This window comes from Vigna radiata, chromosome 10, assembly GCF_000741045.1.
Source record: "Vigna radiata var. radiata cultivar VC1973A chromosome 10, Vradiata_ver6, whole genome shotgun sequence".
Taxonomy (NCBI): Eukaryota; Viridiplantae; Streptophyta; class Magnoliopsida; order Fabales; family Fabaceae; genus Vigna; species Vigna radiata.
Window position 1 is genome coordinate 14,348,456 of NC_028360.1, and position 19,612 is coordinate 14,368,067.

Here is a 19,612-nt window from a genome sequence, read left to right on the forward strand (position 1 = left end):
TAGGTCAACGTTAAAGTTCATTTCGTAAAAACTTAACATGTAAATACTTTTTACAGATAATCTCACTAAACAATCTAAAGAGAAATGAACAAAACTCTCAAGCAGGAATTCATTGAATTTGTATATTGTAAAAAGATATTATATTAAATGGATACTAAAATATTCATACAATTTGATTGAAAGTCCATTTAAATTGCTTGAGAGATTATATTCTACTTTGAAAATAGAAATATAAATAAACTTAAATGTAACACATTTTTGCAAAACTATCAATAATAATATGTGATTAGTCAAAAATTACTCCACTATCAATAATAATAATCATAAACATTATTGTGGAGTAATTTTTTACCACAGATTAACACGTAATCAATGTTCAAATATTATAAAAAAAATATTATCTAAATATCATTATCCTTCTTTTAATTAATCCATTTCGAATTATTGTAGGATTTTCAACATTGTTGTAGGAATATTTTTATTACTGTGAAAATATGAAAATCAGAAATTATTGCTTTACATTTTGGAAGTAATAATGGAAACCTAAGTGTCGGCACAATGAAAGATTGCAACCATCCACCAAAGCAAAGGTACTAAACATTTTCAATTATGTTTTGTTCATCATTTTGAGTATTGAATTTGTGATGCACTTTTAGTCCAAGAATAGGAAAAGAATCTTTCAAACGAAAAAGGATTTAATATAATAATTTTGTGTTCTTTTTCTTTATGTTTCAACAACTATTCTCCTTTTTCTATATTTATTTTGGTTATCTTTCAACAACTTCAATTTAGGCATATTCATTGTCCTTACTAACATGGCTGTAGCCACAAGTAACTCGTTATTTTTTTTCACATTCAAAATTCAACTTTTCTTTTGTAGCCATTTAGTAGAAGAAAATGTTACATTTTTATATACAAAACTTACTCTTCAAGTCACATCTTTACCTTTCAACAAACATAAAGAATCATGCTATCAAACCATAGTGCTATTTCTTTATCATAACCGATGCAACACTTTTCTTATCTCTATCTTCAATAAAAAACATTATGGTATAAAATGTTATTTATATTTCACATTTTTTAAATAATTTATATAAAATATATTTCTATTCACACATTCATGATTTCTGTACCATATGATCGGACGGTAAAAAAAAATACTAAACAGCCTAGTATGCTAGGCACCTAAGTTAAAGTAAGATAAACACAAAGATCATCCAATCAAGCAGAAACCGAAGTCAGATAGACATCCTCAACAACCAAATACTTGTTAAGGAGCATCGAGAATCAAGATTAAAGGTAAGTACTGTTTAGCTTTATGGACTGAGATTGAACGTAATTAAAATTTCACTAATCTTAGGTTCATCTAAAAAACTATATATAAAAGTCAAAAATAAGAGATAAATAATCACATTTATTGTGAATTTTAAACTTTGATTCTCGAACAAATTATTTACTACTAACTTAAGTATCAAAGTACTTTTGATAGATACTCCTAATGGATTCGAAGTATAGAAAATTCAAACCAATAAATTCAACTACCCAAGCGAACAAAGAGTAGAAGTGTGAAAGCTTCTGGAGTTACTCTAACCTATATCCAAAACAATTTCTATTTTTAAGATGTCTAAGCAATGGTTCCACTAATAAGGATCTAAATGGAATTAAATGAGATCTACAGAAAGCCCCACTCAATCATTTTGAAGGTAACATAAAAGGCTTTATAAATCGCACAACTCCTCAATTATGTCCATCACTAAACATATAAAAGGAAAAAATAATTATATCTATTTAATTTTTAAGTCTGAAAAAAACAAATTTTAATTTCACATGTATTAAAAATATATTTAACTCTGTTAAAAAGTTAAAATATTAAAATCAATATATTTGAATTAATTTTGTTTTAAGATGTTTTTCTGAACAAACGTATATAAAATGGAAAAAATCTCTTTAATAATTTTTTTTTAATAATTTTTTGACAACGTATATGTGACAGTTTGTGATTGGTCCGTTTTAAATATTTTTTTAAAATAAATTCAAACAGACAATAAAATAGTGACACTTGTCCTGTTGTAAAAAAGTTGTTAAAAAAGAATTGTTAAAATATAATTGTGATATAAAATGTGAGAGTCTGATCTTCATGTAATGGTTCAGATCCTTTGGAAATAAGAATAGATGGAAAATCCCATTATAGCACACACTTCTATGCCATCAAAAGCCAAGGGAGGTAAATATTGCTTTTGATGATTCCAAAAGAAGTTAGACAACCTTTGCACCCTAGAACAGTCAAACATTGCACACATTTAAATACAGTAACTCCTCAAAACTACAAATTAACTCTGTAATCAATATCATATTCACTAAATTCCCTTTTGTCTAAACTGAATTTGAAGTTTTTGTTTCCTCTCCCATGCTTAACTTGGACAGTATTATCTGGTCCTGCATTACAGACATCACTTTAAGATTCCAGGTTCAAATTTTAGTATTCTATAAGGTATACATCTCCTGCACAGAATATATAGTGAATGAATCTGCATACTGATCATTGTTGAATAAACTCAAGTCCGTGTAATAAAACATTTTATAATTGGCCAAAATACAAGTCTAGGTAATTTTATTTGGACAATCAAAGAAAAAAGTGTAACAAAAATTGGTCTGGGAATAGAATTGATGAATAGACACTATACCCTAAGTTCAGAAATCCATGATTGTAACTGAAAACCATAAACATTAAGGAATAATATCCAATGCTGGTTGCCAATTGCTCTCTACCTTTGGTGTTTGCTGACATTTTTTCAGATCATCAAAGTGTGAGTTTGAACATGAAATCATCAAACTGCATCTGGCACGAATAGAACTCATCCAATATATACATCTACTGCATTACTTATTCCAAGAACTTTTTGAATTATGGATACAAAGAATCCAAATTCTGTCAAAGAGGCCTATTGAGAAGAGAGTTCCAGATAGAATCTCCATCTTCTGCTTCTAACTCCAACCCATTACTCTCAAATGGTTGCCACAAATCCTCTACCAAGTCAGCATCTTCAGCATGAACCATTGGTACCTCTGGAGTTATACACAAGCCACATTCTTCAGAGAAATCAACATTCTGTTTGAATAAAGTGTCTTGGTGTTCTAGAGATGATGAGAAATTGTCTTCAAAATCCAAGCATTGATCTGATTTTGACATGACACCATCTTTCAGCCAAGGAAAATCAAACACTCCCATTACCAAATGTGAATTCCATGCCTCCAAATAATCTTCCTCTTCCATTTCCTTCTTCTTCTCCTTCGCCAAGCTTATGCCATATGCATTTCTCTTCTTTACACCCATGTTACTTTCAGAAGAAGATTCAATCTCGATTCCATCATCTTCTCGTGCTCTCTTATTCTTCTCCCATTCCATTTATATATTTTCTGCAGAAGAGAGAGATTCACCAAAAATCATCATCAACTCCTATACATCCAATACCCCTTTGAGACATTCTTAATAATCAAACACAAAAATCGTATAAAACACACATCCAAAGGTTGTACTACTAAGATCGAGATTGTAATAAACAAAGGAAAACACGTGTTAAACAGAAACAAAAAGACCACTTTTCATGTACACAGATGATTAAAGAAATGATGATAATCCTAAGCATGATCTGTAGTTGAGTACCTGAGTGATTGGAGGGTTGAGTTGAGGCCAAGGAAAAGGTAAGGATTTTAGGCACGTGCATCCATGTTTCAATTTCGAAGATGGAAAGGTAATAATAATACAGAGAAAACTTATAGAGGGTAAAAGTAAAACTGTATCATACCGTACTCATAACACAATATTAATCACACAGATGCACACGTGCATGTGCATGTGCATGTGCATCTGTTTCACCCTTCTGTTGCGGTCCTATCTACAGCACCAACAATGTCATGTGAGATACGAGATGATTCCTCATTTAGCGTTCCTAATTTTGGAAAAGGAAAGATCACAGAGTCAATCAAAGCAATACAAAAATTTTGCATCTTAGTAGCTTTCTTATTTCTCAACTAAACATGGCAAATGTGGTGCTAATATGTTTCAACTTCCAACCTAACAGCTACATCTTTTCATCTTCTTTTTTTGTGGTCATTTCAAGCATGGCAAATGATTGGATGCATCCTTTCATCCTACTTCAGCTTTTGTTCTCACTTTAATTGAAACATTAGATGTTAAATATACTTTCATCCTTTCATTTTTGTCGTAGATGTTAAGCCTCGCTGTGTAAAATCATTAGATGAGATACGTTAACATTATAGCGTTATAACATTAATATAGTTGAATTGGTGGTGAAGAGCGAAAAATCACTTAAAATGCGTCAAAAATCTGGCAGCAACGCTTTCAATGGAAAAATGATTTGATTCTTCTTCTTCGTGCCACTATTCCAAATACAATGAGACACTCTGTAGCTAATTCTTGATAAAGTAAGTTAACTAAAATTTAGAAGCTGAATCAAATACAAATCTTTNTAGTCTAATTTGATTATGAAATTACAAGCTTAGTCCAAAACACCCCTAAAATAGTTATATAATCCGAAAGTTCTATAATCTTAGCTTAATGCCAACTTCTTTCTGTAACTCCATACATTGCAATCTTCAGCTCTATAAAATTGTCAAATGCCTCATTTATCCTTATCTTCTTCCTCCTTCACCAGGGCACCCCTCTCCCACTTCTTCCGATTGGTACTTTTTATTTCTGGATTGCATAATTCATAAATAATGTTTTGAATGAAAAAAAAAATAATTAGCACAATTTGAAAATCATTTTTTTATAAAAAAAATTTAGATTATATAATCTAGGATGTCTTATAGATTATACAAAGACAGTTTTTTTTTTTTATAAAGATTTTTCTTTTTTGGATTGTTAAATCCTGGAGTCACTTTTAAATTCCACAATCCACAAATTATTGTTGAAAACCAAAAGGACCAAAAGAACTTACATCAGAATGCACCATGATATGTTACCATCTTCTAGGTAGAAAAAGTATGAGAGGTAAAAAATGTAAGACTAAAAGAAGACACAACTAGAAGGATGACAAAAAATAAAAGGTTTAATGATGGCAACATAGAAGGAGATGGGAGAAAGCAAGGACATTTCTATTTTTTACATACCCATGGAGGTGCAAGAAGAAATCATGGGGATGGAGAAAGAAATATCCAATACAGAAAACACTGCATTACTCAATAAAGTGATGTTCTAAATGACCAAAAATACTCATTTTGACTAAAAAATTCTTATCTAACACTTGGTTCTCTAAAAGCACTATACCAACTTGTCTTTTGAAAATGGTCACCTGAATTAACCCAGATCAAAATATCCTAGCAAACCTATGCATGCTCTGAAGCCTCTACCTTACCCTGAAGTTGTCAAAATTTTCCTTGTCCATCATGGGGAAGGATATAATGTCTGTAAAAATGATAAAGACACCTGAAGGGGCGAAGGTAAAATGTAAAATAATAAGCATACAAAAATGTGAAACTATGTCACACAAATCAATTGTACCAAAACTCTAAGTACAGTAGTTCATTTCATCCCCTCCAAGCTATCTAAATATCTATACAATTACAAACCAAAGTTGATACTTAACATTTCTGCACATATGATAAAATACAACAATATCATTTACAGCTCAACAACACCGAGTTTATGACATGCATGAGAAGGCGGATTGTGCTCGCTTCAGAAGGGGAGGTAGTAGGTAAATTCCGATGATGGCCAAGTGTGTGGGACACTTGATCTAATATTCGCCGCACATGTGCTGCAATCCTTGGATCTGTCGGGTTTATGGCAGCTGCCACATCTGTCATCCATGCCAATTTTCGGGGTGTGTCTGTACTGATGTCACAGGACAACTGTTGTAGAAGAGACAGAAGTACTCCTTGGCTTAATGGCAACGGCACCATTGCCAAAATGCCAGATAAATCAACCTGGATAGGAAAAGATACAAAATTGTTCATCAGTGTTTTACCAGTGTTTACCAGTAATGATATGCAGAGGTGTGATTTGATTTTGTTTTGGTATATTTGGAGATCGGAATAGGTTTATGAGATGTAAGTTCACTCTTAGTTGTGTGTTTTGTTTGGTGCTTTCAGAATGTGAAAAATTGAAATTATTCAAAAATAGTTTCTAGAGTGATGCCTTTTATAAAAAAGATCGATGTCAAACCAAACATGCAATTAGACACAAAAAATGGGGTGGTCCAATGCTTGAGTTTCCCAACTAATGCTGGGTGGGAAAAGTAGACATTTAGAACATTTCCCCCTCAAGTGAGGAGCTATTTTCAAGATTTGAACCCATGAGCTTCAGGTCACAAGGCAGCAATCTTTCCATCATGGCAAGGCTCATCCTCTCTTAAGTTAGAGAGAAAGTTGGACCCAAATTATTATAGGAACTGGGAATCTATTTCACATTTAAAATTTTGTTTTTATTTACTTTAGTAGGGACCCCATAAAAATTTACCATCTTTTTTACCTCAGGAAAAACTCAAAAATGTCTACAGGTCAACAATATTTCCTCATAATCACTTAATATTTTATTGAAATATACAGAAGCAAGTTGTCATTTCGTTGAATTTAGGGAAAAGGAAGAGGAAAAAGCTCCCCTTTCACTGTTTCATTTTGACTAGTTTCTAAGCACCATTTCCAACAAAAAGTAATTGAGTAGCAACTCAAGTCAACAGAAGAAAGATACGTCCATCATACCTGAGAACATAACCAAGAAACTAATGAAACGTCACTTCTATGAAGGGCTCCTGTAAAGGCTTCCTCAAATTTTCTCTCACTTATCAACCTTGATAGTTCTTTGGTAGGATCCTCAGTCTGTCAAAGTGCAAGTCATCTCAAAGTATTAAATAGAAAGAACACTCATCAAAATAGAAAGTAAAGGGAATGACGAACCAACATACCATCTCATGCAAGCCATTGTTAGTTTGTGCAACAAAGGGATCCACTGTTACTTTGGAGTTAGCTGCAATTTCTAACAGTTTACGTTGGCCATCAGCCAATTGTCCACTCAAAGTTTGGGTGATTGATGATGCTGAATTAATTGTATCCTGTGTAATCATAACACTACACATTGAGTATTCAAAAATGACAAACCAGACGTTTAAGGCATAGAGAGAGAGGAAAGGCCACTAATATATGTTACAAGGTAGTGAAGATCGCCCACTGCACGACAGAATCTTGGTTCATAATTAATTAGCTTCTCATTTCCAATAATAAGACAAGATTCAAACATCTTGTGGACATGTATATCTAACTTGAGAGAGAAAAACGAAAAAAGTGCTTAAGAGAGATTATTTCATCTTTTAGCTAATTCATTCATTTATAGGAACCCTTTGCATCAAAGATATATACAAAAAATTAATGATCAGCCTACACATAGGCCAGATAGGTAATACAATGCATAAGCTAACCTATTAAACTAAGTTAAAAAAATTCTGACACTGACATAAAAAGTAACTGGATATTTTCCTTGTAATATCAACTGAGAAAATTAAAACACAGTTCCAAAAAATAATCAGAATTTTTTTCAGATTACTCTTTAAGAAAAAACTTAGCAAATAGAAATGTGTTGCACACTTCTCAAAAGAACAAACAGATTATTCAACCATATATCATAAAAACTAATTAAATTGCATTTGACTAGTGCCACACAGCTTAAAACAAAGGTGTAACAATATCTTTGCAAATGGAGATAAAAAATAGAATCCCAAGTAACAGAAAGGGAAAAAATGTATATAGGAGGAAAAACCCATTGAAGGTAAAATTCATCATAGCTGTTTTCAAAATAACCATCCAATACATACCCTCAACGTCATGGCTAGAGGAGAATAAGTAGAATCAAACTGCTGTTGAATAGCAGCTGTGTGCTTCACAAGTCCATTTTGAAAAGCAACATCAATTTGCTCAAACATAGCCTTGCAAGACATCTCAAATGCCGGAACAACTGAAGCTTCCAAACTAGTCTTAAGTCCCTCCTACAAATTACAAACAAAACCATAAGAAATGATTAACCAAACCCACTTTGAAGGACAGAAAACCCCAGACTGTTTTGAAAGCAATCATAAAAATTAACCCAAAATATGAAAAAAAAAATTGAATTGTATTAATATGTGAAATAAGAATTGCAAGGATCATTAATAGTCCACCAATGTATTAAAAAGTGCAGGCTGTGAGAAATGGGTTTCAAATGATTAAATTGTGTAGAAGAATGATTGGATATAGCCTAGAAACAATAATATAATAAATCTAGGTTACCCAATTAAGGATCCAGCAATCTAAACAGCTAGCAAAATGAAACCTATAGCAAATTATAGAATTCTACAACCCATAAATTGCAAGCGGTTTGAAGGAACAGTGCACATCATTCAAGGTAACAGCCACAGCCACCTCACGTCATTTCCAAATTTCACTTCCATTAGGGGGTATAATGCTGTTGATCCAATTGTGAGGTCTCCATTACAACTACATCAAGTGTTGATGGATCTAGGTTGTTGGTTAGTTCTTTCAGCACTCGATGTAGCAGTAATGCATGCTCTAATGGCTGTTTTAGCAAGCCCGGACAAGTGGTTCTACACCATTCACGGTGCCTATGATGAAAATGCATTTAAGAAATGCGAAAAATGTATGTGTTGTTGTTGCCCTGGCTGATATAACTATTGTACTGTTGTGACATCGAGATGGATGCAAAGAGGTTCAAGAGAAAGCTAAGGACATATAGTGCCCTTGGGAACAGTCAGAAATTGAAGAACCACCCCATTTAGTCTTACCATCTCTTCATGGAAAGCTTATTGAGGGGATTGTGATATGAATTTTTTTCTAGAAATTGATAGAAAAAGATTTGAGAAGAGGAAAAGCACATCAAAGGAGAAAGAACTATACATTTGCCACGCTAGAATATTGACTAAAAATAACAGGAAGCTTCTGAAGCAATCAAAAATGTGAAAGATGGAACTGATTCTCCAATGGTTAGAAAGTTCGATAAGGATTTATTTGAATTCAATTTTACCTACAGAATCTTCAGACTCAAATTGTGCCTATTAGTATTCACAGGAGTTAAATTTCATTACGCTATCTAAGACATTGTTTCTTTTCCACTATCCTAGACATCAATTCTAAGAATATACACAATTTCCAACAACCCTGGATAGGGACTTGGATGTTATGGGTAGTCTAGCACACATCGAGTGATGTGGGAAACCCGGGGAAGTATTTAAGCATTTGGTTTTCTCTTTTTAACAACTTGCTTCTAAGGATGGGTTCCCCAAAAGTGATTTATCAATTAGTATTACAGTTGGTTATCTGTGTCTCAAAAAGGACTACCCAGGGAAAACTCACTTATGGAGATTCTAACTAAAAAGTTGAGTGAAATGTCATTGAGCAAAGTGTTATAGAGTGAAAGCTACCAAGAAGGCAGCACTGAACGACAGTGCATGATAGGGACTTAGGTATTATGGGTACCTAAGTCCTAAATCAAGTAACATGGGATGCTCTGTGGAGTATTTAAGTGAGTGACTCTTCCCCCTTAACAGCTAGTTTTTAAGGGTGGGTTCCCAGAGTGCTTGGAAACTTATGAAATATACAGCAATGATAAAACACAGGAACCACAGGCAGACAGAAGTTCACACTCGTCACGATAAAAATAAATCATGTAAAAAAAGCTTTAATAGATATTTTTGTTGTTCACTTCAAGCTGCTTACCTGAAGAGCTTGCTTGCCAGAGGTTTGAAATTGTGTCTGTATCTGCCTAGACACAGTAGCTTCAAGTTTTGAACCAACTGATTTTTCTAGTTGATTCAATGCCTTGTCTCCCACCCCCTTCTGCAGAATTCATGGCACAACCTTGGTCAAACATACTCAAGCAAAAATGAGCATTTTAGCAGTAAAAAAATTAATTTCGGAATAACAATTGAAGAACTAAAAATGGCACACAGATTTCTGAAAACATTTCATTTCACCATATGACATGGCATCCAACTTGACAAAGTACTGTCTGAAAATTTGTAAATTGACAAGACAAAACTAAGCTAACATAAGCACAAATATATTGACTATTTGAGCAGTGGCACTTTCAAATTTTGAAATTGATTAACTTGAATTTGGGTTAGGTCTAACTCAAATCCAAAAGGTAGATCATGAGGTGAGGATAAACAAACCATGTCTTGATAAGCTCTACCTTTGGCATATCCATGGTTAATGTGTATCTCAAAACACACCTCATGTGTCAAGGATTGGACTTCTTGGACAGGAGATTGTAGGATTGCATTTTTTTTTTCATATTGCACTAGTAAAGTTGTATGGCCAAGATTGCACTAGTAAAGTTATATGGCCAAGATTGCACTAGACAATCCATGGGGCCAGATAGACTTACTGTGTATTGCACTTGGAAAACTGCAGTGTCAAGTGAAATTTTTGGACAGTTGAAGGTGGACCAATATGATATCTACGATAAGCTTTAATACTATCTTGAATTCGGGTTGGGCCTAGTTCAACCTCAAAAGCTAACTCATGAGGTGAGAATTGTCCAAGACTTCAGTTCTACTTTAGCCATATCTATAGTCCAATGTGAAGTTACAACATATACAAACCTGGAATGATTCTGTAATAGCTGAAGATATTGTTTTCTCTATAACTTGACTTAATGAACGAGTAATGGTTGTTCCAATTGAAGATATTTCCTTCTTAATGATTTTCTCCAATATAGATACCATATCTTTGTTTACATAATTGGAGATCAAATTTGTTATTTGCTGTGTCCGGTCTCGCTCTAGCTTTTCTTGCTTTGCATTTTCTTCCTGTAATCTAGCCCACAAAGCATCAGTGTGAGCCTTGACAACTTTCTCCATGTTTCGACCCAAGGATCCTTCTAATCTTTTGCCTTCCTTAGTGACTGGAACAGAAACCATTGCATTCATCTGCTTTTGCATTTCTTTATGCATGCTTAACAACTGTAAAATATATGAAATGAAGGAATATATGAGAAGAAAAACCATATTAAACACATAAAAAGATCCTTTACTAGGAATGAAATAGTTCCTATAAACGTTATTTTGGATGGGTGCAAAGGGGAGTGGTATCGGTACAAGAACTAGCAGTCCAAAAATTAAAACAACTTTATGCTACGATTGTATTATATCATGAAATCATAAAACAGTGGAGAATACAGTGCTTGTATTGCTAATCAATCTTTCAGAATAACTCGAATGGAAAAAGCCAAGCAAGATACATGTGAGGAAAATGACACAACCGATTAGGCTTTACTACAGGACATGTATATTCCACTAATCCATTCTAGAGCTTCACATGCCACACATTGCCTTTATCCCTAAAAAAGATGTTTCATATTGTATCTAAACTATATACATAGACACTTCCACAACCCAAATTTGATCATGATGAAGATTGTTAAGAAGTGAACTTTAAGATGAGATTTGCACTCACTTATATATTCTAAATTAACCTTATCTCTAGTCGATATAAGACTTCTAACAAAGATAGAGCAGACTATTAATCTAGAAAACAATTACGAGTGCTCTATATGCGGCATACGGAATCCATATCACGCTACTCATAACACTGTAAAAATAATGTGTAATATAAATATACAAGTATAGGGAAAAATTGCAACATGTTAAGTGGCCAATACAATAAGAACATAGTTCAAATGCAAATTAATGACCTGGCCCATCATCTCCTGCATAGCAGGTAACTGTGATAAGGTAGCTTCTATAGATGATCCTCCTGAATTTCCACCTTGATCGTTTGATGAATCTGCTGAATTAAAAGGACTGGGAGAAGCAGAAGATGCACCAGACAAATGTGAAGTTTTCCCTTTTTGTCTTTTACCTTTCACAGAAGGTGCAGGTGATTGCACAGTAGTAGTCATGGTTTCTGATTCACTGATATTTGTAGGTACATCCTTACTTGTGTCTTGAACTTCTTCCTCAACAGAGTTACAACTTTGACTAGGTGCATCAATGGTCTTAATGTTATCAGCTTGACGAGCTGCCTCAATGTCATAATAAGTCTCTCTAGCCATCTGAATGCCTAGATCAGAGGCCTGAGAATAAAATAACTTCTCTTTCTTCTCAGTAACATTGGTGTGAGAGTCTCTGTCTCTTTCACTCTCAGTACTTTCTTGATTAGAACCCATCTCCCCTATAACTTTAACATCTACTTCAATGTTTTCTGTATCACTACGGGCAACCACATCTTGAACATTCATACCTTGAGAAGTATGGGGATTCTCAGAAGATAAAGCAGTTTTAGAGAATATCTCAGATGGAGTTACCAAATGGGTTGGGTGTTTATATGTTGCTTGGGTATTAGAAACCACAGAAACATCATTTGAAAGAACTTTATCATCCTTTCTTAAATTGTCACCTGATGCAGGCACATCTGCCATATCTTTTTCAGACTCCATTTTCCGTTCAGATGAAGAATCAAGATTTGTCTGGTCACTGCTATGGTCAGCAGTTGTAGAACTAGTCTCTAAACTATTTGATGAATTTTTCAAACCAGATAACTTATGGGACAATCTTGGACTCTGAGGAAGTGGAGGTGGAGCACTTTGAATGTGTTCAAAACCATTACGAGAAGGTACATCATTAGCCTTGGTCTCTGCTTCTGATATAGAAGATATAGAAGCTTCAGGTGGTAGAACTGAAATATCTGATGAAGGCAAATTTACAACGAGGCTCGCAACAGGAGCACTTTCAGAACTGCTAGAATGAACTTGTGGCATATTTCCAGTTTCCAGATTAGTCGATCCATCAATAGCATCAAAAGAACGTGATAAATTGGATTCTGTTTTCTCAAGTTCAACATTGTCCAAGGGTGGAGGCAAACATTGTGACAAATTGAGTCCATACTGTTGAATAGCTTGTGTTTGGACACAATATATCTGCACAATATGCTCTCCATCTGGTAAATTATCACTGGTTCCTGTAAGACTTAATATAGGCATTGTGACTGTGAACTCAGCAATGTAATCCATGCGGGTAGCAGTTGGATTAGATCCGTACTCTATGTGCACAGCATATATTGTATTTTTCTTGGCATTTGCAAGCAGAAACAAACCAGCACGGGGCAATGCTACAACTTGATTAAAGAATGCATCCTCGGAGTTGGATTCAGACGAACTTCTTATGTCTAAAGTCTGAATACAATGCCATGACTCAGAATCACTAGGCAATAGCCAGCCTTCCTCATTATCAGAGACCCATATCTTCACTTCCTGATTTAGTGGACCCTGTGGAAAAGGGAAAAGAAAATAAATATACACACACACACACACACACACACAAACACACAATAAAAAAAAAGGAAATTAGTTTTGAAAGATGTGGGGAAACTAATGCGACTACAAGAGGGACAAATTCAATGACTCTTTAGTTAATTTTCATGTGTTGAATGATCAACTTCAGTTTTCCAAAAAAAATAAAATTAACAAGTTAAAAATTGAACAAAGTTAAATAAAATTACATGACTTTTCCCTGGAAAAAGTCACTGAATCTGTTTCCCACAACAAGATGACAAAGCTGATCAGGTAAGGATCCAATTAAATAAATATTTTTGAAGTCTTTAGCACAGAGAGCATTGCATTATTTTGTTTTTCTAGACAAACATTTGAACATCACTTTAAGAGTGATTCCTCATATAGTTCATTATTGTTATTTTAAAGACTATAAATGATTGCATTTGCTATCAGATAACTTTATACTACTTATTCTTGTTCAAAAAAGTTTAATGTAAATTCAATTACAAAGGATTTTTGCAAAGTACGAGATTATTTCTAATCAAGATTAAGACTAGAAGAACATACCGCTGTGATAAGAACAATGTGCTCGGGACGATGAGGAGCAGTCAAGAATGTCACAGAATTTACAGGTTTACCGTCATGTGGTCTTAAAACAGCAAGTGGTGTTGCCTTTCGTTCTTCCCATATCTTCACCTGTTGACAAAAATAAGTTATTTAGAATTTCAAAATAGAAGAATGATAGCAAATATTAATTCATATTCCAAACTTTAAGATGTAGAATAACGACAACTGTTCATTTGGGACTCCAACCTTTTAACTTATAAAACAATTCTAAAATGGATTGAAATACTAAACAAAGCAACAAAGCAAGGCAAAGAGAGAGACAGATAGAGAAAAATGCAGACCGTGCCATCAGCTGAAGCTGAAGCTAATCGACTCTTCATCCATTGGCACATTGACAACTCAGTCACATTGCCATCATGCTTACCAACAAGATGCACCCCATCAATCAACTTATCAATGGAACATTTAAGAGGTTCCTCTGCAGAAAAAGTTTCACCTCTTCCAGCTTTCATACTATCGATTTTGAGGATACGGTTTCCAATAGCAACCATTAAAATCTCCTGTATGCCAAATTCCAAATGATAAGATAACTTTTTAAAGGAGTTAACACCAACTGGAATATAATAAACTTAAAGACCAAATTATAAAGTCGTTGTTACTTGTTTGTGGGGATGCCAGCATACTCTTGGATGAACAGACTCACTCTCTCCTAATATTTGAAGTGCTAGGATAACTTTTCCAGTAATTTGAGGCTTGTCGTCCTCATCAGGGCCCTCATTAATTTTCCATACAAATATTCTCCCATCAGTGCTAGCACTGTGAACAGAAGTATATTCAAGGGTAAAATAATCAATAAACTTCAAACTGAAATAATGAAACTAGAAAATCAGACTTCAATATTCAGAAATGCTTGAAGAGAAAGAACCCTCAGCAGCTTTTTTTATGATGATGCAGTAATAAAAAATATCAATTACAAGATTCATCAATTGAAGGATGAGAGATAAATCAAATACTAACCAAATAAAAACTAAAACATGGTACGATAATGGAAGAAACCAGGTGAGTAAATCAAACCACAACGATAACAAAGTTAACAGAAAAGGTATATTTACCTGGCCAACAGGTGAAGATCCTCAGCGAAGAATGCCATGTCTGTCACCCTCTACATAAAAAGGAGATATGCATAAATTGGAAAAAAGTACAGATTGAAAATTGATAAAAGAAAAAAACATCTCAAATGCATGTAACACAGTGAATTTCACTATAAGTTTTAAGAGGCAGTGCATGCCTCGCATGTAGAAAGTTGCAAGTATAAGAGCATTATCAACCCAATCGCACAGTTTACAAAGAGTATGCACATCATAACGGTGGCTGAAGAAAAGGATTTGTAGGTTTCGTATATGGTTCTATATCAATAAGTATATAATCCAAGCCAATTAAAAGTAAACAGTCAAAAACAAAACTCCAAAGCAATCTTTCTCAGACATCAAGAAAGCTCATGTGTCATGTTTTTAAAAAAACATATCGCCATTCTCACAACCAGCTTTTTAAACTTGGCATTATAAACGTACAGTCTTTCGCATTTCATAGGTACACAGTCCTAACAAATTTGAGGTAAAAACATAATCTTGTTCATATATTTTCATGCGGCAACAGACAACAAAGGCAGTTTATTCGCAATCAGTGCTCAGTGCAAAAAGAATATAACTACGTCATATAAAACCTAAGTTTATATTACCCAACAGAAAGCACTAACACACATCAAGCTTAATCAGTGTCAATGTCAAACAGGAAAAGTCCAAGCAACCGAATCACAGAGCCAATCCATCAACTCCTCGCACCAAGAAGCCACATTTGAATAAACAAACACCAGAAATACTACATATTAATCATTAAAGAAGCACAAAAATTAACATCGCATTAGCAGTCAGGCCAAAAGCAACCGCAACACAACTCACCTGAGTATGACCTCGAAGCAAATATCTCAATGCAGTATTGATATTAAGCACCCGGATGGCCCCAAGTTTGAGTCCATAGCATATATAAGACTTATTCACCGCGATTTGGCGTCCAAGCACAAGACCGGGATCAGAAGCATACTTGGTGATTGGAGTGACTTCAAGCTGAGGCTGCACCTCCCCAGGCATCCTAACATCAATGTCATACACAGCATGCTCTCCAATCAAGTGGCGCCCCTTGGGCAGCTTGGTGCTGAGCATCCTGGTAGGAGTGGACTGAGGACTAGCCAGATTCACAGGAGAGCCTGAGAGCTGTGTGGATGGCAACCCTGAAGGGTTTGGTGGCACTGAAAAATCAGAAACCATGGGTGATGAAGATGTGCCAGAAGGAGATGAGTACACAACCGATGGTTCCTGATTGGAGGGAGGGTTTTGGGTGCCCAGCAATGCCATGAGGCGAGCACCGGTTGTGGGATTGGGGGATGAAGGAAGGTGTGGTGAGGAGGGAGAAGGAGAAGGGGGTGGGAAAATAGTGGGTCTTTGAGGGGCATGCATTTGAGGGAGGTGGTGAAGGATAAGAGGGTGCTCTTGGTGTTGTTGTTGGTGGTGAAGGGCTGGATAGGGGAGAAAGTGAGGGTGATGATAAGGGTATGTGCCAGTCGGCGGAGGGTAGGAGGAAGAGGGGGTAGGGTAGGAAGAAGGAGGGGGTGTGGAAGGCGAAGGAGAAGGGAATGATGGAGAAGAGTTCAAATTTGAAGGATTAGGGATAGAGGGTGATGCTGCTGATGCTGCTGGTGGTGGAGTCTTGAAAAGCTTATTGAAATCAAAATGGGTTGTTTGTGGTTGTTGTTGTTGAGGTTGCTGCTGCTGCTGTTGATTTAGATTCCCGGATGAAGCCATAAACTTTGACCAAAAATCAAGGCAAAAATCCCAAACTTTTGAATGTACAAACAATCAGATGGGATCTGGGATGAGCTGATTGTGAGATCTGAGATTGATTTATGTGCCTCCTCTTTCTTCCTCACACTGCTACTTCGGACTTTGTTCTCTGTGTTTCCTCGTACCAGCTTAGTATTCCCAGAAAAATAAATAAATTTAAACAAAAAGGAGAGAGAAACAGAAAATGGTGGTTTTGAACACATACCTGTTTCTATAGTTTGCTATGTTTTTTCTTTCTTTTCTGGTTTTCTTGTGTTCTTCTTGTCTTGGTCTCCTCTTCTCTGGTGTGACCAGAATTGGACGAGTGCTAGAGGAAATTGGTGAGAAGAGAAGAAGGTTTAATCAACAGTTTGCGTTTTTGCATCGTCCAATTTAAAAAATAGCAGCCAAAGGAAGGGGATTTCAGAACAATGCCAATGGCAAGCATCACAGCACTACAAACATAAAAATGGTGATGAGGAACCAAAATCTAATAATTTCTTTTTCCTATCTAGAATTTAGTATATCAATTGTTTATTGCGCATAAAATCAATGAAAATAAATGCATTTTATCATTATTGATATTTTTTTTTATTTCATTTTATGCTCAGCTTACACTAAACTTATTTTTACCATCTCTGTAGGTTATTCAAATTTAGAGTTACAATTAATGTCTTAAACAATTTTTTTACGTTGATGTCCAATTACAGTTTTTATTTACTTTTCAGTAATGTTCTAAGAAATTATAGATATGTATATATTAATTTAATAAGTTGCTGATTAAGAGTCTCATTATCATACATATTATATTACAGTTTCAACCATATTAATTAAATAGTGTACCTTAACTTTTATCAAACTCCATGTCCTAAAAGACAAAAGACTAAATAGAAAAATCATGACTTGTTTTTTGCCTTAATATTAAGTGCGTAGACTCTTATTGACATTATTCTTCTTATTTAAAAGAGATTAAACAAATTCTTTAGAATTGTAAAATTTTTACATCTCACTAGTCTAACAAGAAGGATCATTGACTAAGTTATAATAAAAATTCATAAAAAATGATAAAATGATGAACATATGATCAAAAGTTATTAATTTATTAGATTTGGAAAACTTATTGATGAGTTTTTGTAATCATAGGCTTAGACATAATTAAAGGATTAGACGACCTAAGTTATCCATGCTAGAAACAACACTCTAATGAATACAATAATAAAAGTTATTAATGAAAGATTAAAGTAGTTAATCACATAAAAGAAAATCTTAAAAAGGGAGCACGCTTTCGAATTCTAAATCCATTAGGAATAAGATTTCATCAATGTGAGGTGTGTAAAATTATAAATAATACAATGAGTAATATATCTTTATATGATAATCAAATTTATGCTTTCAAAAACAATTTATTTAAATGAATCTGAGAATTCCATTTTTTTTAAATGTAATATGTTTGTGTAAAGTCTAATAAAATAGCTAAGACTAAAAGTTTTGAAATATTTTATTATTAAAATGTTGAGCTTGTAGATAAAAAAATACATTAAAGTTTCATCTTATAAACATTACAAATCCTTCTAATTTTTTTTTTTTTTTACTTTTCTAAGTTTTGAAGAATGTTCTTTTCAAAAACAAGTCTACCATAAAAATCTTAACGTATTGAATCATTTTTTAAATTTGTTTGTAGAAGTATACACATGCATGAGATATATAGATGTTGCATGTGACTCTAAAGGATTTAAGATGAATCTATATTTATTTAGAATTGTTAAAATATGTTTAGATCATTAATATGAGTTTTTTTGTGTTCAATTATTGCATTTTATGAGAGTAAAACTCTTGTAGAGTCAAGAAGCTCAGTCTAATAAACTGATTTATTCATGGTAAATATTATAAGCTAGATAGTCTAATTGTAAAGGTGATTTGGTCACCACACATGTGTTTTAAGTTGTTTGATGAAGAATAATATTACAATGAAATGCTGAATTGAAATATAACAGTAATGAATGAAGTTTCATACATCAACCTAGTAAAATTGTTTTATGGGAGAATATTTTAGAAACAAGATGTATTAATTGTGGATGAGAAAGAGATAAAAATACCTAATTAAAACCACTTGGACTAATATAAATTTGACAAATTTTATGAATTATGCATAATTGTTGAGTGATAATTTTTTCCTTAAGCAAAACTTTAGCTTTTATAATATTAATTCTTAAGTGAGTGATAACTTTTTGTTGACACGATTAAATTAATACTGTTAAACAATAACAACTTCGGTATTATTAAGATAGTAGTAAAAAAAATAGAAAAGGTAAAGTCAACTCTAAGTCATCTTCTAACAAACACAAAATTAATTCTTAACAAATTAGTTTTTATAAAAAAATATACAAAGAGGTTTAATCGAATAAAAGAATATTAAGATAAAAAATAAATAAAAGATTAGAAAATAAAACAAATAAATAAAAAAAATTGGAAAAAGATAAAGATACTGATAAAGAAAATATGTTTATTCCATTGCTTTTTTTTAAAATATAATCTATCATTCATTATCTAAGAATTATCGTTAATTAGTTATTATCTTAGATTTTTAAATTAATAAATGGAAATTCTCAATTAATTTGTTAGTGTTCTCACTATTAGCCAAAATATATATATTCTCAATTAAAATAAAAAAACTTTGTATATAAATCATAGTAAATTTAATTAAAATATATTCTCAATTAAATATTTTTATGTCTAGTCATGTATATTATTTTACCTTTTACATCAAGTTAAAAAACTAATTAACCAAAGTATATTATTGATTAATTATTGTTAAAGTTTTCACCTTTAATCAAAGTACATTATCTATTATTGGCAAATATGTTATATAGATTTGATGTTGTGCTAATTT

General features: G+C 33.4%; 2 protein-coding genes across 4 annotated transcripts; both read right to left on the reverse strand.

Moving 5' to 3' along the window:
* Positions 1–2,548: 2,548 nt before the first annotated feature.
* On the reverse strand, positions 2,549–4,680 carry LOC111242606. Of its 2 annotated transcripts, none has more exons than XM_022786631.1 (2): positions 3,807–4,680; positions 2,549–3,417 (listed from the first exon to the last, which is right to left on the reverse strand). In XM_022786631.1, exon 2 carries the CDS (start codon positions 3,404–3,406, stop codon positions 2,933–2,935), a length of 474 nt encoding a protein of 157 aa, XP_022642352.1. In that variant the 5' UTR covers positions 3,407–3,417; positions 3,807–4,680; the 3' UTR covers positions 2,549–2,932. The 2 variants fall into 2 exon arrangements, with proteins under 2 accessions (XP_022642352.1, XP_022642351.1); XM_022786630.1 differs by lacking the exon at positions 3,807–4,680 and adding an exon at positions 3,665–3,800 and having other exon boundaries at positions 2,551–3,417.
* Positions 4,681–5,456: 776 nt separating this feature from the next.
* On the reverse strand, positions 5,457–17,208 carry LOC106775661 (enhancer of mRNA-decapping protein 4). 2 transcript variants are annotated; one of them, XM_014662804.2, is made up of 13 exons: positions 16,949–17,208; positions 15,805–16,852; positions 14,959–15,008; positions 14,506–14,662; positions 14,188–14,406; positions 13,847–13,975; positions 11,702–13,273; positions 10,611–10,970; positions 9,724–9,843; positions 7,830–8,000; positions 6,927–7,073; positions 6,724–6,840; positions 5,457–5,949 (listed from the first exon to the last, which is right to left on the reverse strand). In XM_014662804.2, exons 2-13 carry the CDS (start codon positions 16,702–16,704, stop codon positions 5,641–5,643), a joined length of 4,251 nt encoding a protein of 1,416 aa, XP_014518290.1. In that variant the 5' UTR covers positions 16,705–16,852; positions 16,949–17,208; the 3' UTR covers positions 5,457–5,640. The 2 variants fall into 2 exon arrangements, with proteins under 2 accessions (XP_014518290.1, XP_014518291.1); XM_014662805.2 differs by having other exon boundaries at positions 15,805–16,871.
* Positions 17,209–19,612: the final 2,404 nt, after the last annotated feature.